Here is a 14,521-nt window from a genome sequence, read left to right on the forward strand (position 1 = left end):
AGGTTTTTAAATATAACAATAAAAGACGCGGCGCTTTTACCCGCGCCGCAAACAAAAATACAAATAATAATAAATAGGGGCGGGACACTCCGCCACACATGCCCCCCCTTGTGCGCAGCACACATGGCCTTTTCGGCCACCTCCCCCCTTAGTCCCCAAAGTCCCGGTTAGCAGTCCCGGCGCAGGAACAGGGGCAGCAGCGGACCAAAGGTGGCGGCCACGGTGGGATGTCCTCCTCCCACCCAAACAGCCGTAGCGTTCCAATGGCCCGCGCACCGGCCGGCTCCTCTGGCCAAAAAAATTTTGGGGGTGGTCTCCAGACCTGCCCCCCCTTCTTCATGGCCGGCCACCCTTTCTCCTGCAGCGAAATTGCTGCGGGGGAAGCTGGTCTCCTGACCTCCCCCCCCTTCTTCATGGCTGGCAGCTGCCCTTCATGGGGCTCCAGCCACAGTATTTCCTGCCGCGAAAGTGCGGCTGGGGGAGCTGGTCTCCTGACCTCCCCCCTCCTCTTCACGGCCAGCAGTTCCCCTCCGTGGGGCTCTGACCACATGATCTCCGGCCGCGAAAGTGCGGCTGGGGGAGCTGGTCTCCTGACCTTCCCCTTCCTCTTCATGGCCAGCAGTTCCCCTCCGTGGGGCTCTGACCACCCAAACTCCTGCCGCGAAAGTGCGGCTGGGGGAGCTGGTCTCCTGACCTCCCCCCTCCTCTTCACGGCCAGCAGTTCCCCTCCGTGGGGCTCTGACCACATGATCTCCGGCCGCGAAAGTGCGGCTGGGGGAGCTGGTCTCCTGACCTCCTCCCCTTTCTTCATGGCCGGCAGCTCCCCTCCGTGGGGCTCCGACCACAGTGTAGTGACCCCAGGCGAAGCAGGATCCCTGGCGACCCCAGGCGACTGCAGCGGCAGCGGACCCTCGGGAGGTGAACTCGGGAGGGGAGCCCCTGGCCATGGAGGCGGCAGCGGGAGCTCCACTTCTCCCTCGTTCTCTGTAGCTGGTGGCTCTCCAGGTGATGCGGAGCAACAGGCAGCCCCAGGCGATGCGAAGCAGGCATCCCTGGGTGGTGCGAGGCAGGGCAGGAGCAGTCCTTCCCATGACGGTGGATGTGGAACCAGCAGGTATTCACCCTCTGCTGGTGGAGGTGGGAGGGGAAAGCAGTCCTCCCACAGCGGCTGAGACGGAACCAGCAGGTATTCACCCTCTGCTGGTGGAGCTGGGAGTGGCAAGCAGTCCTCCCCCGGCGGCTGAGGCGGAACCAGCAGGTATTCATCCTCTGCTGGTGGAGGTGGGAGGGGCAAGCAGTCCTCCCACGACGGTTGAGGCAGAACCAGCAGGCATTCATCCTCTGCTGGTGGAGGTGGGAGGGGCAAGCAGTCCTCCCACGACGGTGGAGGCGGAACCAGCAGGCATTCACCCTCTGCTGGTGGAGGTGGGAGGGGCAAGCAGTCCTCCCACGGCGGTTGAGGCAGAACCAGCAGGCATTCACCCTCTGCTGGTGGAGGTGGGAGGGGCAAGCAGTCCTCCCACGACGGTGGAGGCGGAACCAGCAGGCATTCACCCTCTGCTGGTGGAGGTGGGAGGGGCAAGCAGTCCTCCCACGGCGGTTGAGGCAGAACCAGCAGGCATTCACCCTCTGCTGGTGGAGGTGGGAGGGGCAAGCAGTCCTCCCACGACGGTGGAGGCGGAACCAGCAGGCATTCACCCTCTGCTGGTGGAGGTGGCGGAGGCAGAGGCAGCTCTTGCTGCTCTGCTCCGGGTGATGGTGGAGACAGAAGCAGCTCCTGCTGCTCTGCTCCTGGTGGTGGTGGAGACAGAGGCAGCTCCTGCTGCTCTGCTCCTGGTGGTGGTGGAGGCAGAGGCGATGGGGCGGATGCTGGCCACTCAGAGGGAGGCTGTGGCGGTGCTGGCTCCCTCTGCTGTGGCGGCTGGGCTGGTGTGTGCCGTGCTCCCTTCAGCAGCATAAATAGAGGCTGCTGGGGAACACCAGCATCCTGCCCTTCTCCCCCCCAGAAAAATTCAGGGGGTTGAGCCTGTAACTCCTCCCCTTCTGGCTCTTGGGACTGCAGCTTGGGTCCTAGGGCTGTGGAAGCCCCGACTTCCCTCTCTTCGGGCCGTGGACACACCGACTCCTCCCTTTTGGGCTGTGGACGCACCGACTCCTCCCTTTTGGGCTGTGGATGCACCGACTCCCCCCTCTTGGGCTTAGGACGTTCGGGCTCCTCCCACTCGGGCGCAGGACGTTCGGGCTCCTCCCACTCAGGCGCAGGACGTTCGGGCTCCTCCCACTCAGGCGCAGGACGTTCGGGCTCCTCCCACTCAGGCGCAGGACGTTCGGGCTCCTCCCACTCAGGCGCAGGACGTGCGGGCTTCTTTGCCTTCTTAGCACCGCCCCTCCTTCCCTTCTTCGGGACCAGCAGTTCCACCTCCTGCCATGGAGGGGGTTGGTCGGGTGCTTTGTGCCCGACCTTGCCGACGGCAAAGCACCACTCCTCCCCTTTGAGGCAGGTGAGGCAGGTTTCCTGATCCACCTGCGGCGATGGTATGGCCTTCAGGTGGATCCACTCCTCCGCAGTCTCCACCTCACCTCGATCAAAGGCCTGCACAAAGAGGGGGTCTTCATATGGGCACACCTCAGGGAGGTGCCCATACTCCAGGCAGGCGAGGCACCATGTAGCCCCTCCTTCCTTCAACTCCCTCTGATGCGCATGCCACCTCTCCATATAGGCGTCCACTTCATCCATTTTTTTTTTTTTTTTTTTTTTTTCAAACACAAAAAACACTATTTGAAAAAACGAACACGAAAAAAACTTCCTTTGCTGTTCCTGGTCCGGCTGTTGGAGGCGTTGTTTGTCCCACGCAGGACACCATATGTGGCAGTCTGGCTCGCAGTGGTGATGTGGATGACGTCACGGACCAGGAAGTAACTCAAACCAAAACAGTGGATGGGCGGTTGAAGCTGAGTGCTGGTGCACTCAGCGTATTTAATAAACAGAACAAAAACAAAAGATTTAACAAAACACCAAACAAAAGGGCACGAGGGCCGAACGAATAAACAAACAAGTAAGTTTCGTGCTGGATACTCCAGCACGTTTTAGCAATTGTTTTCTTCCTCTCTCTCTCTCTCCCGTTCTCCACTCTCGAACACTCCACACCCCGAGTGCATAGTGCTGCTGGTTTATATACTCTGGCCGAGGGATTTAACTAGTTGGTAATTATCTTATTATCCCCCGGCCAGAGTCTGCACGCGTTTGGTAAGGATGCATGACTGTCAGCTAGTTAAATAATCAGTAGCTGATCAGCCATGCATCCTCACGAGGTTTTTAAATATAACAATAAAAGACGCGGCGCTTTTACCCGCGCCGCAAACAAAAATACAAATAATAATAAATAGGGGCGGGACACTCCGCCACATCCTGATATTATTTTTTAATTACTAGTCACATGCTAAAGTGCCTTTAAACAAATGGAACCCCATATTGCGATGATATGATTGATCCTAGAGATCCCTAAATAGAGATCTGATGTTTGCAGAACAGTTTTAGTTTGCTTTTTCAGTAACTCATAAATAAGTGACTACTTTAAAAGCAGTGTCAAAAAACAGCTTCTGTGGTTGATGTTGCTTTCTGTTGAAAAAACGGAACTTCTGCTGCTTCTGCTTTTCAGTTTTAAAAATAGGGAGTTTGACCAACAGTGTGAAACAGCCATCAGTGAAGGACAGTCTGTTCAGTTCAACTAGAGAGGTATGTTCAATAATATTCTTTAAATGTGATATTTGATTGAAAGCATGTTTACTTTAAAGATAATTTTTTGACCAAAGAAAGATCACACATTGGTTACGATGTAGTTTTACTGTAGATTCCTGAACAGACTTGTGCTTTTACAGATTTCCAGTTTGGTTCTCTAAAGACACACAAGAACATGATTGCTACGGAAAAGTTGCTTCTGATTTCCTGCCTTTTTCAAGGTATGTATTAAAAAAATCAAATATATTGATACAATGTTATCCTGTACATTATAGGATTTATAGCAATTATCTGTCTTTTGAAGTGATATCTGCAGGGTGCATCCCATGTACAAGAATATAACAGTGAAGGTTTATTATACTAGCGAGGGGCACAGCTGTGGCATACTGTAAATGAGAGCCTTTGTGATGTTTGATGATTGCTAACATAATTTTGAATCCCACTGCATGTCCCATTCACAATACAATTAGATACAACACAATGCTATCCATCCAAAATGACCGTGTTTTAGTGTAAATAGAAGAGTAATGCTGTTAGTATTGCTTAAAAACTAGGAAAAATAAAATGATTAAATAAAATATGTCACCAAAAACTGTAATATCTTATTATATAAGTGACTGTACAGTATTGCTAAAAAAACCATACATTTTCTCTTTTCTAGGTATAATTTGCAATGAATTGAAAGTGTTCATGCCTCAGCGTATTAAAGCCTTGAGCGGCTCCTGTGTGCTGATTCCATGTACATTCACAATTGAAGAGAGGTTGGAGAGTGCAATGGTGGAACCGGCCAAAGGAATTTGGAGGGCTTCTAAAATTGTGGGAGATATTGTATTTGACTCCAGTAGAAATGATAACGAAAATACCCTGAAAGCAGAGCTACTTGGTAAAGTGACTAACAAGAATTGCACCACAATAATAAATCATTTAAAAACAAGTGATACAAAAAGTTATTTCTTCAGAGCAGAACCTCCTAAATACAACTTTGATCAGAGTGTTTCACTTGAAGTTGCAGGTAAGTACCAGGTGGTTCTCAATACATTTTCATATTGACCAGCGCTTCAGAGGGCTAAAGATTTGAGTTCCATGAAGGTCAGCATTGATGGGTGGTGATTACAAAGACACATATACAGTATATTTCGGGTTGAGGGTTTCAATTTTGCAAAAAGCAACCCTCTGACTCTCAGATAACCCAACAGCTTGATTCTAGAATTGAAACTGTTTTTTTGTATCATACTGTAGCTCCATTCAGAGTTTTGTTGAGATCACTGACTAAACAGTCATAATCTATAAGTATTTTGGGTAATGCTTTCCATTGAGTGTCTCTAAATACTGTGTATTTACATAGTAGTTATTTAGTAAATACATGCATACTTACACATAATTACAATGTTATTATGCCCCTCGCCCTTTTCTGATACAATTGAGCACTCCCCTACTGTGGGTGAAAGAAAACAAGTACTGCTACAAAATAAAACAAGTGAGGGGTTTTCACCCCGTTCTGTATTCCTCTGACAGGTAGTGAAACGTTTCCTTTGTTCCCTAGACTCTCCGGACAGACCTGTGATCAGCCCATCGAGTGCAGTGAAGGAGGGAGCTCCCACGAGTTTAGCCTGCACTGCTCCAGCCCCATGCCCAAGAGAACCTCCAGCCCTGGTGTGGAGCGACACTCTGAATGGGAGTGTGGAGATAGAGCAGGTTGAGCAGCAGAATGGGACCAAGGCTGTATCTTCTGTTCTGACGTTCACTGCCTCACATCTGCACCACAACAAGACCATCACATGCACTGCGCAGTATCCAGTGGGGTCTGAAAGTAAAAGTGCTGAAGAAGTCTCAACTCTTCATGTTCTCTGTAAGACAATTCTTTAATAATGAATAATAAACTTCCAAATCTAAATAATATCTGCAAATAAAATCTGCAAATAATATCTTTAATATATATATTGTTTTAATCTTATACCATAAATAGATTTTATACATTATAATCACAGTATAAGCATTGTAAACTGCACTATTACTTTTAGCACTGTAAAATGATTGCTTTTACTGTAGTAATCTTTAAAGTTGTTGGCTAACAAACTGTTTTCTCTTTCAGATTCACCGAAGAACACATCGGTGTTAATAAACCCTTCTGGTGAAATACATGAAGGAGATCATGTGACACTGAGCTGCAGCAGCAATGCAAACCCAGCAGTGAGCCGCTACACCTGGTTTGAAGTGAAGGGAGATAATATCACAGAGAAAAGTGTTGAACAGAATCTCACTTTTACTGACATTAACCCGAGTGACAGTGGACTGTACTACTGTGAAGCAAGGAATGAGCATGGGGCAGAGAACTCGACAGCCGTGCAGCTGAATGTAGCATGTATGTATCTTTAATTTCATTGGGTATGGCTATTAGTTAACGAATACAAGATAAAAATAACGCATTTAAAAATTAAATGGCATTATACAGCATACCTCACAGTGTAAATGAAAAACACTTAACTATCAGATTAGCACATTGTAAAACTGTACACATATCATTATATCAGCATGCAAAGCTGCTTGTGAATTTGACATTGTCATCTACATCCCTAAAACCTCAAACATGCAGACGTTCGTTAGAAATCACAGCAAGCCCTTTTGTAGTATTTATACGTCTTGTTTTTTTATTTGATGTTATATCTGACCAAAACATTGTACGTGTTCATAAACAGACAAGGTAGAAGAAAAGGATGATCAGAAAAATAACCCTTATACAAATTTACTGTGGTATACCATGGCAAAAGCATTAACAGCATAGTAAAGCATGGTAAAAGCAATAGCATTAGAAATCAGTGCTGTAAATAGTATGGTAATCACAGTAAAAGCACTGTAAACCGCAATATTACCTTTACAACTGTAAATGGACTGCTCCTTTAAAGTTGTTTGCTAACATGAACTGTTTTCTCTTTCAGATTCACCGAAGAACACGTTGGTTTTAATAAACCCTTCTGGTGAAATACATGAAGGAGGTCATGTGACACTGAGCTGCAGCAGCAATGCAAACCCAGCAGTGAGCCGCTACACCTGGTTTGAAGTGAAGGGAGATAATATCAACGAGAAAAGTGCTGAACAGTACCTCACTTTTACTGACATTAACCAGAGTGACAGTGGACTGTACTACTGTGAAGCAAGGAATGAGCATGGGGCAGAGAACTCGACAGCCCTGCAGCTGAATGTAGCATGTATGTATCTTTAATTTCATTGGGTATGGTTATTACTTGAGGTATACAAGACAAGAAGAATGTATTTTAAGCTTAAATTGCATTATACAGAATACCCTCAAAGTATTAATGAAAAACGCTTAATTATCAGGATAGCATATTGTTCCTGGTGCAGAGAGCACCGAGATGAGACACTCCATCCGACAGTGAGACATTATGCTGGTGCAGTCAGGCCAATTTTTTGGTTGATGAGAAAACCTGCGAACATCGAGCAAAGATCATCACTGCTTATCTTGAAAAGGAAGCAATCAAGAGAATGGTTTGGCCAGCCAGCGAGCTCTCCTGACCTGAACCCCATTGAGCATGCTTGGAGCATGCTACAGAGGGCAATAGCAACCTGTCCTGTAAAACTCAGGACAATGCAGAAGCTCCAGGGTGGCTTTATCCAAGAATGGATTGAAGAGGAGTTTGAAAACCCGTACCTCGTTAAATTCATCCCCCAGAAGGAGTTTAATCTTACTGCATGTATTTCACCTTTTCCACAGTCACGATCTCGATTGCCATACATTGCACCAAAATCCACACTGCGAGAAAGAGGTTCCAGTTTATAGACTGGTTTACTGAATCCTGGACTAAAAACAGAGAAACTGAACTTGAATCTCAGTCAGCCCCTGGATGAAATTGGTCAATACTAGAACCTCAGTTTGCTATTTCCTGTTTAGTTACGTGTATGTTTGAAAAAGCTACACATGTTTGTTGCTTTAAACCTTTTTGTCCTTTCAGCTCCTGCAACTCCATGTATTTATGTTGTCATGGGAACAGCGGCTGTTCAGATGTTAGCCACCATTTTGGTTGTTGTATTCATAATGAAAAGGTATGTCTTTGAACGCTAAACATAAAGTATGTGTGGTTGTTACTTCACATATGTAGTTGTCAGTGTACTGTTAACATATATTTTCATTTTTCATTTCATGTGTGTGTAAAGAAAGAGAAAGGTAAGTCTGGATTTTTTCATTTGCTCAGTTTTGCTTAATACTGTGGAACTGGTTCTATGTTCTATTAGAATATATGAACTGTTAAAATACTAGGACAGCAGCTGTCTCTATACTGTGAACCCCTTTATAGACTCTTAAGTAATATTTGCATTACATTTAGTGATGAGGAACAGCCAGTGATTCTGTAGTATTGTTAAGCTTACAGCTGTGGCCAAAAGTTTAGCATCACCTAGAATTTTAGGATTGAGACATCACTAAAAAAAAGAAAAAAAAACTACATGAACATAATTTAGATCTTTTATTTTTTATCATGTAATCAAATAATAATCAAATATCTTTTATCATGTAATCAAAAAAAACTACAAAATGATATCGCAAAAACTCCACAGGAAGCCATAATAGTAGTAGAGTAGTATTTTATGTTAGATTTCGAAATGTCACATTTTTGTCAGTTTTCCGTTGAGTATATAGCAAACTGCGAAGCGGTATGTAGTTCAATATGTTAACGTAACATTATTCAGCAGGTTTCATTCGACTTCATGAAGCAAAATTAGATCATTCTATTGGGCGCTGCAAAACTTTTGCCCATAGCTGTATTTTAGTGATTAAACTCAAATAAAACTAATAGCTTGCAAATAAAATGGTGTTGAAATGGTTTTGAAATCTTGGGTTGGATTGTTTCTATAGGCTGAGCATCGTGGCAGAGAAAATAACCCCTTTGGGGCTCTCCAGCTCTCAAACGTGAGTAACACAGAGTAACATGATAGTAGAGAATATACTGGGAACCCCTCAATATAAGACATGAATCATTTAATGAAGAACAAACATTCAAACTCTGTACAGTATGCCCATTAAGGGATACGTTATGTTATCTAACATGAATCCTTCATGTATTGTCTGTTTTGTATAATTATCTATAGCTGTGTATTTGTAGGTGATTATTTATCAGGATTCCACTAAAGTAGGGTTACCATATGACTCCATTTACACTAGGACAGTTTGGAACAGTTCAGGCCTTTCAACTCACACCCCAATGCATTCTGGTACACCTTACCTGTCTCAGGTACCTTTCACAGTAGAACTACACTTAACAGAATGCATTGGGGTGGGTGTTGAACAGCCTGAACCTTCCTGTCATATGGTAGCCCTACACTAAAGTATTGTTCCACTACACTGACTGCTTCTGCTGCTGCATGTTACACATTGAAAGGAGCAACGACAATGAATAAGGACAGATGCTTTGACACTGAACTTGAAGTTTTAACTGTGCTGTATGTTGTTGGGTTTTTGAATTCAGGCCGGTCAGAACTCAAAGGAAGATGCTGAGGGCACTTATACTGCACTGAACACATCAGCTGTTTCCTCAGACTATGAAGAAATATGCAAGAAGTAACCAGGATGGAAATCTTTGCTCTAATTGATAATGCTGGCGGCTGTTAAAATGTACTGCCTTCATTTTGTGAACAGTAATGCTACTCTTTAGTCCTTCACCGTTTCCTTAGCTTTAAGATGCTTTATTGAACTGGAGCTTCATTTATGGCAAAAGAATGCAATTCTGTTTTAAAGCACAGATATAAAAATGTGCATCTCCAGTCAAAATGTATTTCACACAGTATTTTTTATTATTTTTTTTTATTTCACAATATTGTAAAGCCAAAAAAAAGCTTTTTTTTTTAAAAAATATATTCATGAATGTATTTGAATATATTTAGCAATCATGACCTGCTACATATATTGTATCATCAGTAAGGTGTTCAATACGGTAGATAAGTCATCTACAATACACTGCACTTTTTAACACATATTTTACAATATATTCCAATGTATTTATTTCTTGAGGGGTGATGTCTTTCTCAGTTTTAATTTCAAATAAATAATGAAACTTCTTTCTCGTCTTGGTGTTGGAGCAGTCATTTACACATGGAAATACTGGAGCAGTGAGCATTTTTACTGGTGTGATTACTGGCTCTCATAAGTCCTTATCACCTGGAGAGTTTACCAACCCCCCCCCCCCCCCCCCCCCCAAAAAAAAAATATATATATATATATATATATATAAATATATATTTCTGGTCAAGTTGCATTTAAATTAATTTTACACTGTAAAAAAAAAAAAAAAAAACTTAAATATTGATGCAACATTTTCTTTATTCAGGGATACTTTGTCCTGTGAATACTGGGGAAAACTTCCCTGGACAACCTGCATATTTCTCATGAATATTATTTATTATTATTGTTATTATTATTATTATTATTATTATTATTATTATTAATTAGTCATTTAGCAGATATTTTTATCCAAATCAACTTACAGAGAGAGACTAGGGGGTGAATTATGCATCACAAGTGCTGCTACAGAGTCACTTCCAATAGGACCTTGGTTTTTACATCTCCTCCGAAGGATGGAGAACTAGGAGGTTAAGTGACTTGCTCAGGGTCACACACAGTGAGTCAGTGGCTGAGCTGGGATTTGAACCGGGAACCTCCTGGTATCAAGCCCCTTTCTTTAACAACTGGACCACCAGTGATTAACAAATAGGAGATAGTTACCATTATCATGGGCAACCTACACTCTCTCTTGCCTGGGTAACATTAACCATTCATTATTTCAGGTAGCAATTCCTTTGGGAAACACTTCAGTTTTAAAGTATAAACTGGGTGTCCTGAGAGGACAATTGATTAACATAAGAAATATTATGCATCTATACTTGCATCGAAATAAATAGTTTCAGTTGCATTGAACTAAAATTCCATGAACCATTACTGCTGTTTAAAACACAAATGCAATACAGTGGCTCGTGGTTATTGGTAGATTTGGACCCAAAGCCCAACTACGTACACACCAGAAAGAAAACTGGCCTTTCTGTTGTCAAAACAAAAGCTGTGTTGGGCTAAATCAATCAAATTTGAAACTGTATAACCAGTAAAACGACACTCCTCATCGTTAAAATTAGGCTGATCTGCATTTCCTTACTGCATTTTCAATTCTATACCTGGTAAATGAACAGAGTAAGCATGTCATTCTCATTGAAAACCGAACACATGATAACTTACTCTAATTTTGTTAACTGCAAAGTCTAAGTGTAATGGATCAAATGACATGAACACAGCTTGTGATTTTGTTAAAAAATGTATTTGGCACTTAATGGGTTAATATTTGAGTCATGCTTTAGTTTAATCTTAATGGATAACAACTACCTCACTAACACATTAATAATTGTATGTTAATAGTGCGCATATATATATATATATATATAAATCACCCTGATATTATTTGTCAATTACTAGTCACATGCTTAAGTGCCTTTAAACAAATGGAACCCCATATTGCAATGATATGATTGATCCTAGAGATCCCTAAATAGCGATCTGGTGTTTGCAGAACAGTTTTAGTTTGCTTTTTCAGTAGCTCATAAATAAGTGACTACTTTAAAAGCAGTGACAAAAAAACAGCTTCTGTGGTTGATGCTGCTTTCTGTTGAATAAACGGAAATTCTGCTGCTTCTGCTTTTCAGTTTTAAAAATAGGGAGTTTGACCAACAGTGTGAAACAGCCACCAGTGAAGGACAGTTTGTTCAGTTCAACTAGAGAGGTATGTTCAATAATAGTATTATTATTATTATTATTATTATTATTATTATTATTATTATTATTATTATTATTTATTTCTTAGCAGACACCCTTATCCAGGATGACTTACAATCGTAAGCAAATACATTTCAAGTGTTACAGTACAAGTAATCATACAATAAGAGTAAGATAAATACAATTCAATAATACAGTAGATAACAGCGACAGTGATAGTTACATCAGGATATGATTAACTACAAAATACTACAGATTAAACACTTGGCAGATTACAGTACTCTGAAGTACAGGATTAAATGCAGTAAAATAGGGGGCAGATAAGAGCAAATAAAGCGCATTTAAGGAAGGGTGATAGTGTCCCAGGGGAAAAACAGAGGAGTTCTACAGGTGCTGTCTGAAGAGGTGAGTCTTAAGGAGGTGCCGGAATGTGGTCAGGGACTGGGCGGTCCTGACATCTGTAGGAAGGTCATTCCACCACTGCGGAGCGAGGGTGGAGAAGGAGCGGGCTCTGGAGGCAGGGGAGCGTAGAGGAGGTAGAGCAGGTCTTCTAGTGCAGGCGGAGCGGAGAGGTCGAGTGGGGGTGTAGGGAGAGATGAGGGTCTGGAGGTAGCTGGGTGCAGTCTGGTCAAGGCATCTGTAGGCTAGTACAAGAGTCTTGAACTGGATGCGAGCGGTGATCGGGAGCCAGTGGAGTGAGCGGAGGAGTTGAGTTGCGTGGGAGAAGCGAGGCAGAGTGAACACCAGGCGGGCAGCGGAGTTCTGGATGAGCTGGAGCGGACGGGTGGCGGACGCAGGGAGGCCAGCCAGGAGGGAGTTGCAGTAGTCTAGATAATATCACAGAGAAAAGTGTTGAACAGAATTTCACTTTTACTGACATTAACCCGAGTGACAGTGGACTGTACTACTGTGAAGCAAGGAATGAGCACGGGGCAGAGAACTCGACAGCCGTGCAGCTGAATGTAGCATGTTGTATGTATTATTATTATTATTATTATTATTATTATTATTTATTTCTTAGCAGACGCCCTTATCCAGGGCGACTCACAATCGTAAACAAAAATACATTTCAACAGGACAGTTAAAGATACATTTGTATCTTTAATTTCATTGGGTATGGTTATTAGTTGACGTATACAAGATAACAAGAATGTATTTTAATATTAGCCATCCATACCCAAGATACCCTACAGTATAGCTTTTTCCCTATAAATCTATGAACCCACAATCCTGCAATGCTTAGGCCAGTTCGATTGTGTTTTGCAGAGCTCCCCTCAAGATGACGAGGAGAACGCAATCTACACTAACAGGTCAGCAGCCACTGAAGATCACCAACAGGGAGGCCAGGAAGAAAACCTTCACTACGCCTCCATCGATTACTCCAAACTGAAACCTGGCAACCAGGAGAGCGGCACTAAACGCGCCTCACGATACAGCACGGAATATTCTGAGGTGAAGCGTCCTGGGACAGCAGGAAGTGAGAGGGAAGTCACGGATCCCCCCATAGAGGAAAATGAATACGCTGAGATGAAAGGCTGCCCTGCCAAGAACAGGGAGAACACAGCAGCTAAGAGCGTCTCGACAGAAGAATCTGAATACGCAGAGGTGAGACGCTGTCATACATCACCGGAATGAACTTACAGAGAGAAGTTACCCAAAAGAGAAGGTACCAGGAGCACTAGCTAAAATATGAAGAGGATAAATCAGGACGGCTGGCCAATCCGCTCGTCTCTCTCTTTGGCTTTGATTAGAATCCCTTGTAAAGTTTCCAGGAGACCCGTGACTGTAGGTTACATTTGCTGTGTCCCGTGTTTTTAAGCATATTGCGGAGTGTGATCCTAACCAAAGTGATATTATCAGGAGCCTGGCTTCGTTGACACCCCTTCTAGTCTGTCCGGATATTTCTACACACAGTTTGACGTTAACAGCAGTGATATAAAGTGGGTTTGACTGCATTTGAAGCCGTGAACATGTCTTCTTTGTGCGTTATGTTTTTGAGAAATGTGTTTGAATATGGTATGGGTTAGGAATGCATGTTTAAAGCTATGGCTTACAGTCATCATTATTAACAGTCAGGTGTTAGCGAGAGATGCAGGTGAGGTTCTATAGAACAACATTTTGAGTCATTCCCTCATGCAAGTTTACCCTGGTATTTTTGCAAGGTATTTTTGCACTTTTACCTGCTTTTTCCATAGTAATACCATGCATTATCATAATTTACCCTGGTTCACCATTTTATTAATACGCTTTACCATACCTCACTGTTCTTTACATTGCTTTGCTATGCTTTACCATGCATTCACTGTGCTTCATTACGCTTTGCTATGCTTTTGCTATGGTAAACTTTTATAAGGGTTATTTGAAGTAAAAATACAAATTGTAGTGGTATATATTTTTTTAGTTGTTTTTAGTTTTATAACATTTCAATGATTGTATTCACAAATTTGAAACACGAATGTAATAAAATGGCCCCAAAGACACTCCAGAAACTACGACATACTTACAAACCAGAAAATAAGTATGAAAACAAAAGCTTAGAGACTAAATCAGTCACATTTGAAACTGCTGAACCAGTGAAATTACACTCATCATCGTGAAAATGAGGCTGATGTAAATTTCCCGAGTGTATTTCAAACTTGATAAATGAACAGATTAAGCATGTCATTCTCGTTGAAAGCCAGGGGGTGGCAGTAGCACAAAGCCTAACCAATGGCCAGGTACTCTGCAAACAGACATCTTCCTCACTATGCAAAGAGCTTGTCTGCAGCTGTGGTTGAAGCTCTTTGAACCTCATTACAGTGACAGGGATTTGAATCCGAAAAGGCAGACCAGACTCCACTGTGGTCAAATGAATGTAGCCTTCCACCACGCTGTAGATACACTTCCTGTGCAACAGATATTAGGACCCCCCCCCCCACTCAAGTGTCACATGGACCTCAAATAGAGTGGTTCCTGCTGCACTGATAGTGGTTGCAGGATGAATGGATTTTTAACAAATGAATATTTAGAAAGTTGTA

General features: G+C 43.1%; 1 protein-coding gene and 1 long non-coding RNA gene across 2 annotated transcripts; both read left to right on the forward strand.

Annotated features, from left to right (window-relative positions):
• Positions 1–2,883: 2,883 nt before the first annotated feature.
• On the forward strand, positions 2,884–7,919 carry LOC131696676 (B-cell receptor CD22-like; the record flags this gene model as incomplete). Its single annotated transcript, XM_059010615.1, has 9 exons — positions 2,884–3,056; positions 3,660–3,736; positions 3,880–3,960; positions 4,401–4,751; positions 5,283–5,588; positions 5,832–6,101; positions 6,676–6,945; positions 7,708–7,798; positions 7,910–7,919. Coding segments are annotated over exons 3-9 (1,344 nt in total), but the record flags the coding sequence as incomplete, so codon positions are not given.
• Positions 7,920–7,925: 6 nt separating this feature from the next.
• LOC131709163 (uncharacterized) lies at positions 7,926–9,805 on the forward strand. The gene is made up of 2 exons (XR_009311413.1): positions 7,926–8,660; positions 9,217–9,805. It is a non-coding gene; the product is annotated as an uncharacterized LOC131709163 (long non-coding RNA).
• Positions 9,806–14,521: the final 4,716 nt, after the last annotated feature.

This window comes from Acipenser ruthenus, chromosome 41 (genome assembly GCF_902713425.1).
Source record: "Acipenser ruthenus chromosome 41, fAciRut3.2 maternal haplotype, whole genome shotgun sequence".
In the NCBI taxonomy this organism is placed as follows: Eukaryota; Metazoa; Chordata; class Actinopteri; order Acipenseriformes; family Acipenseridae; genus Acipenser; species Acipenser ruthenus.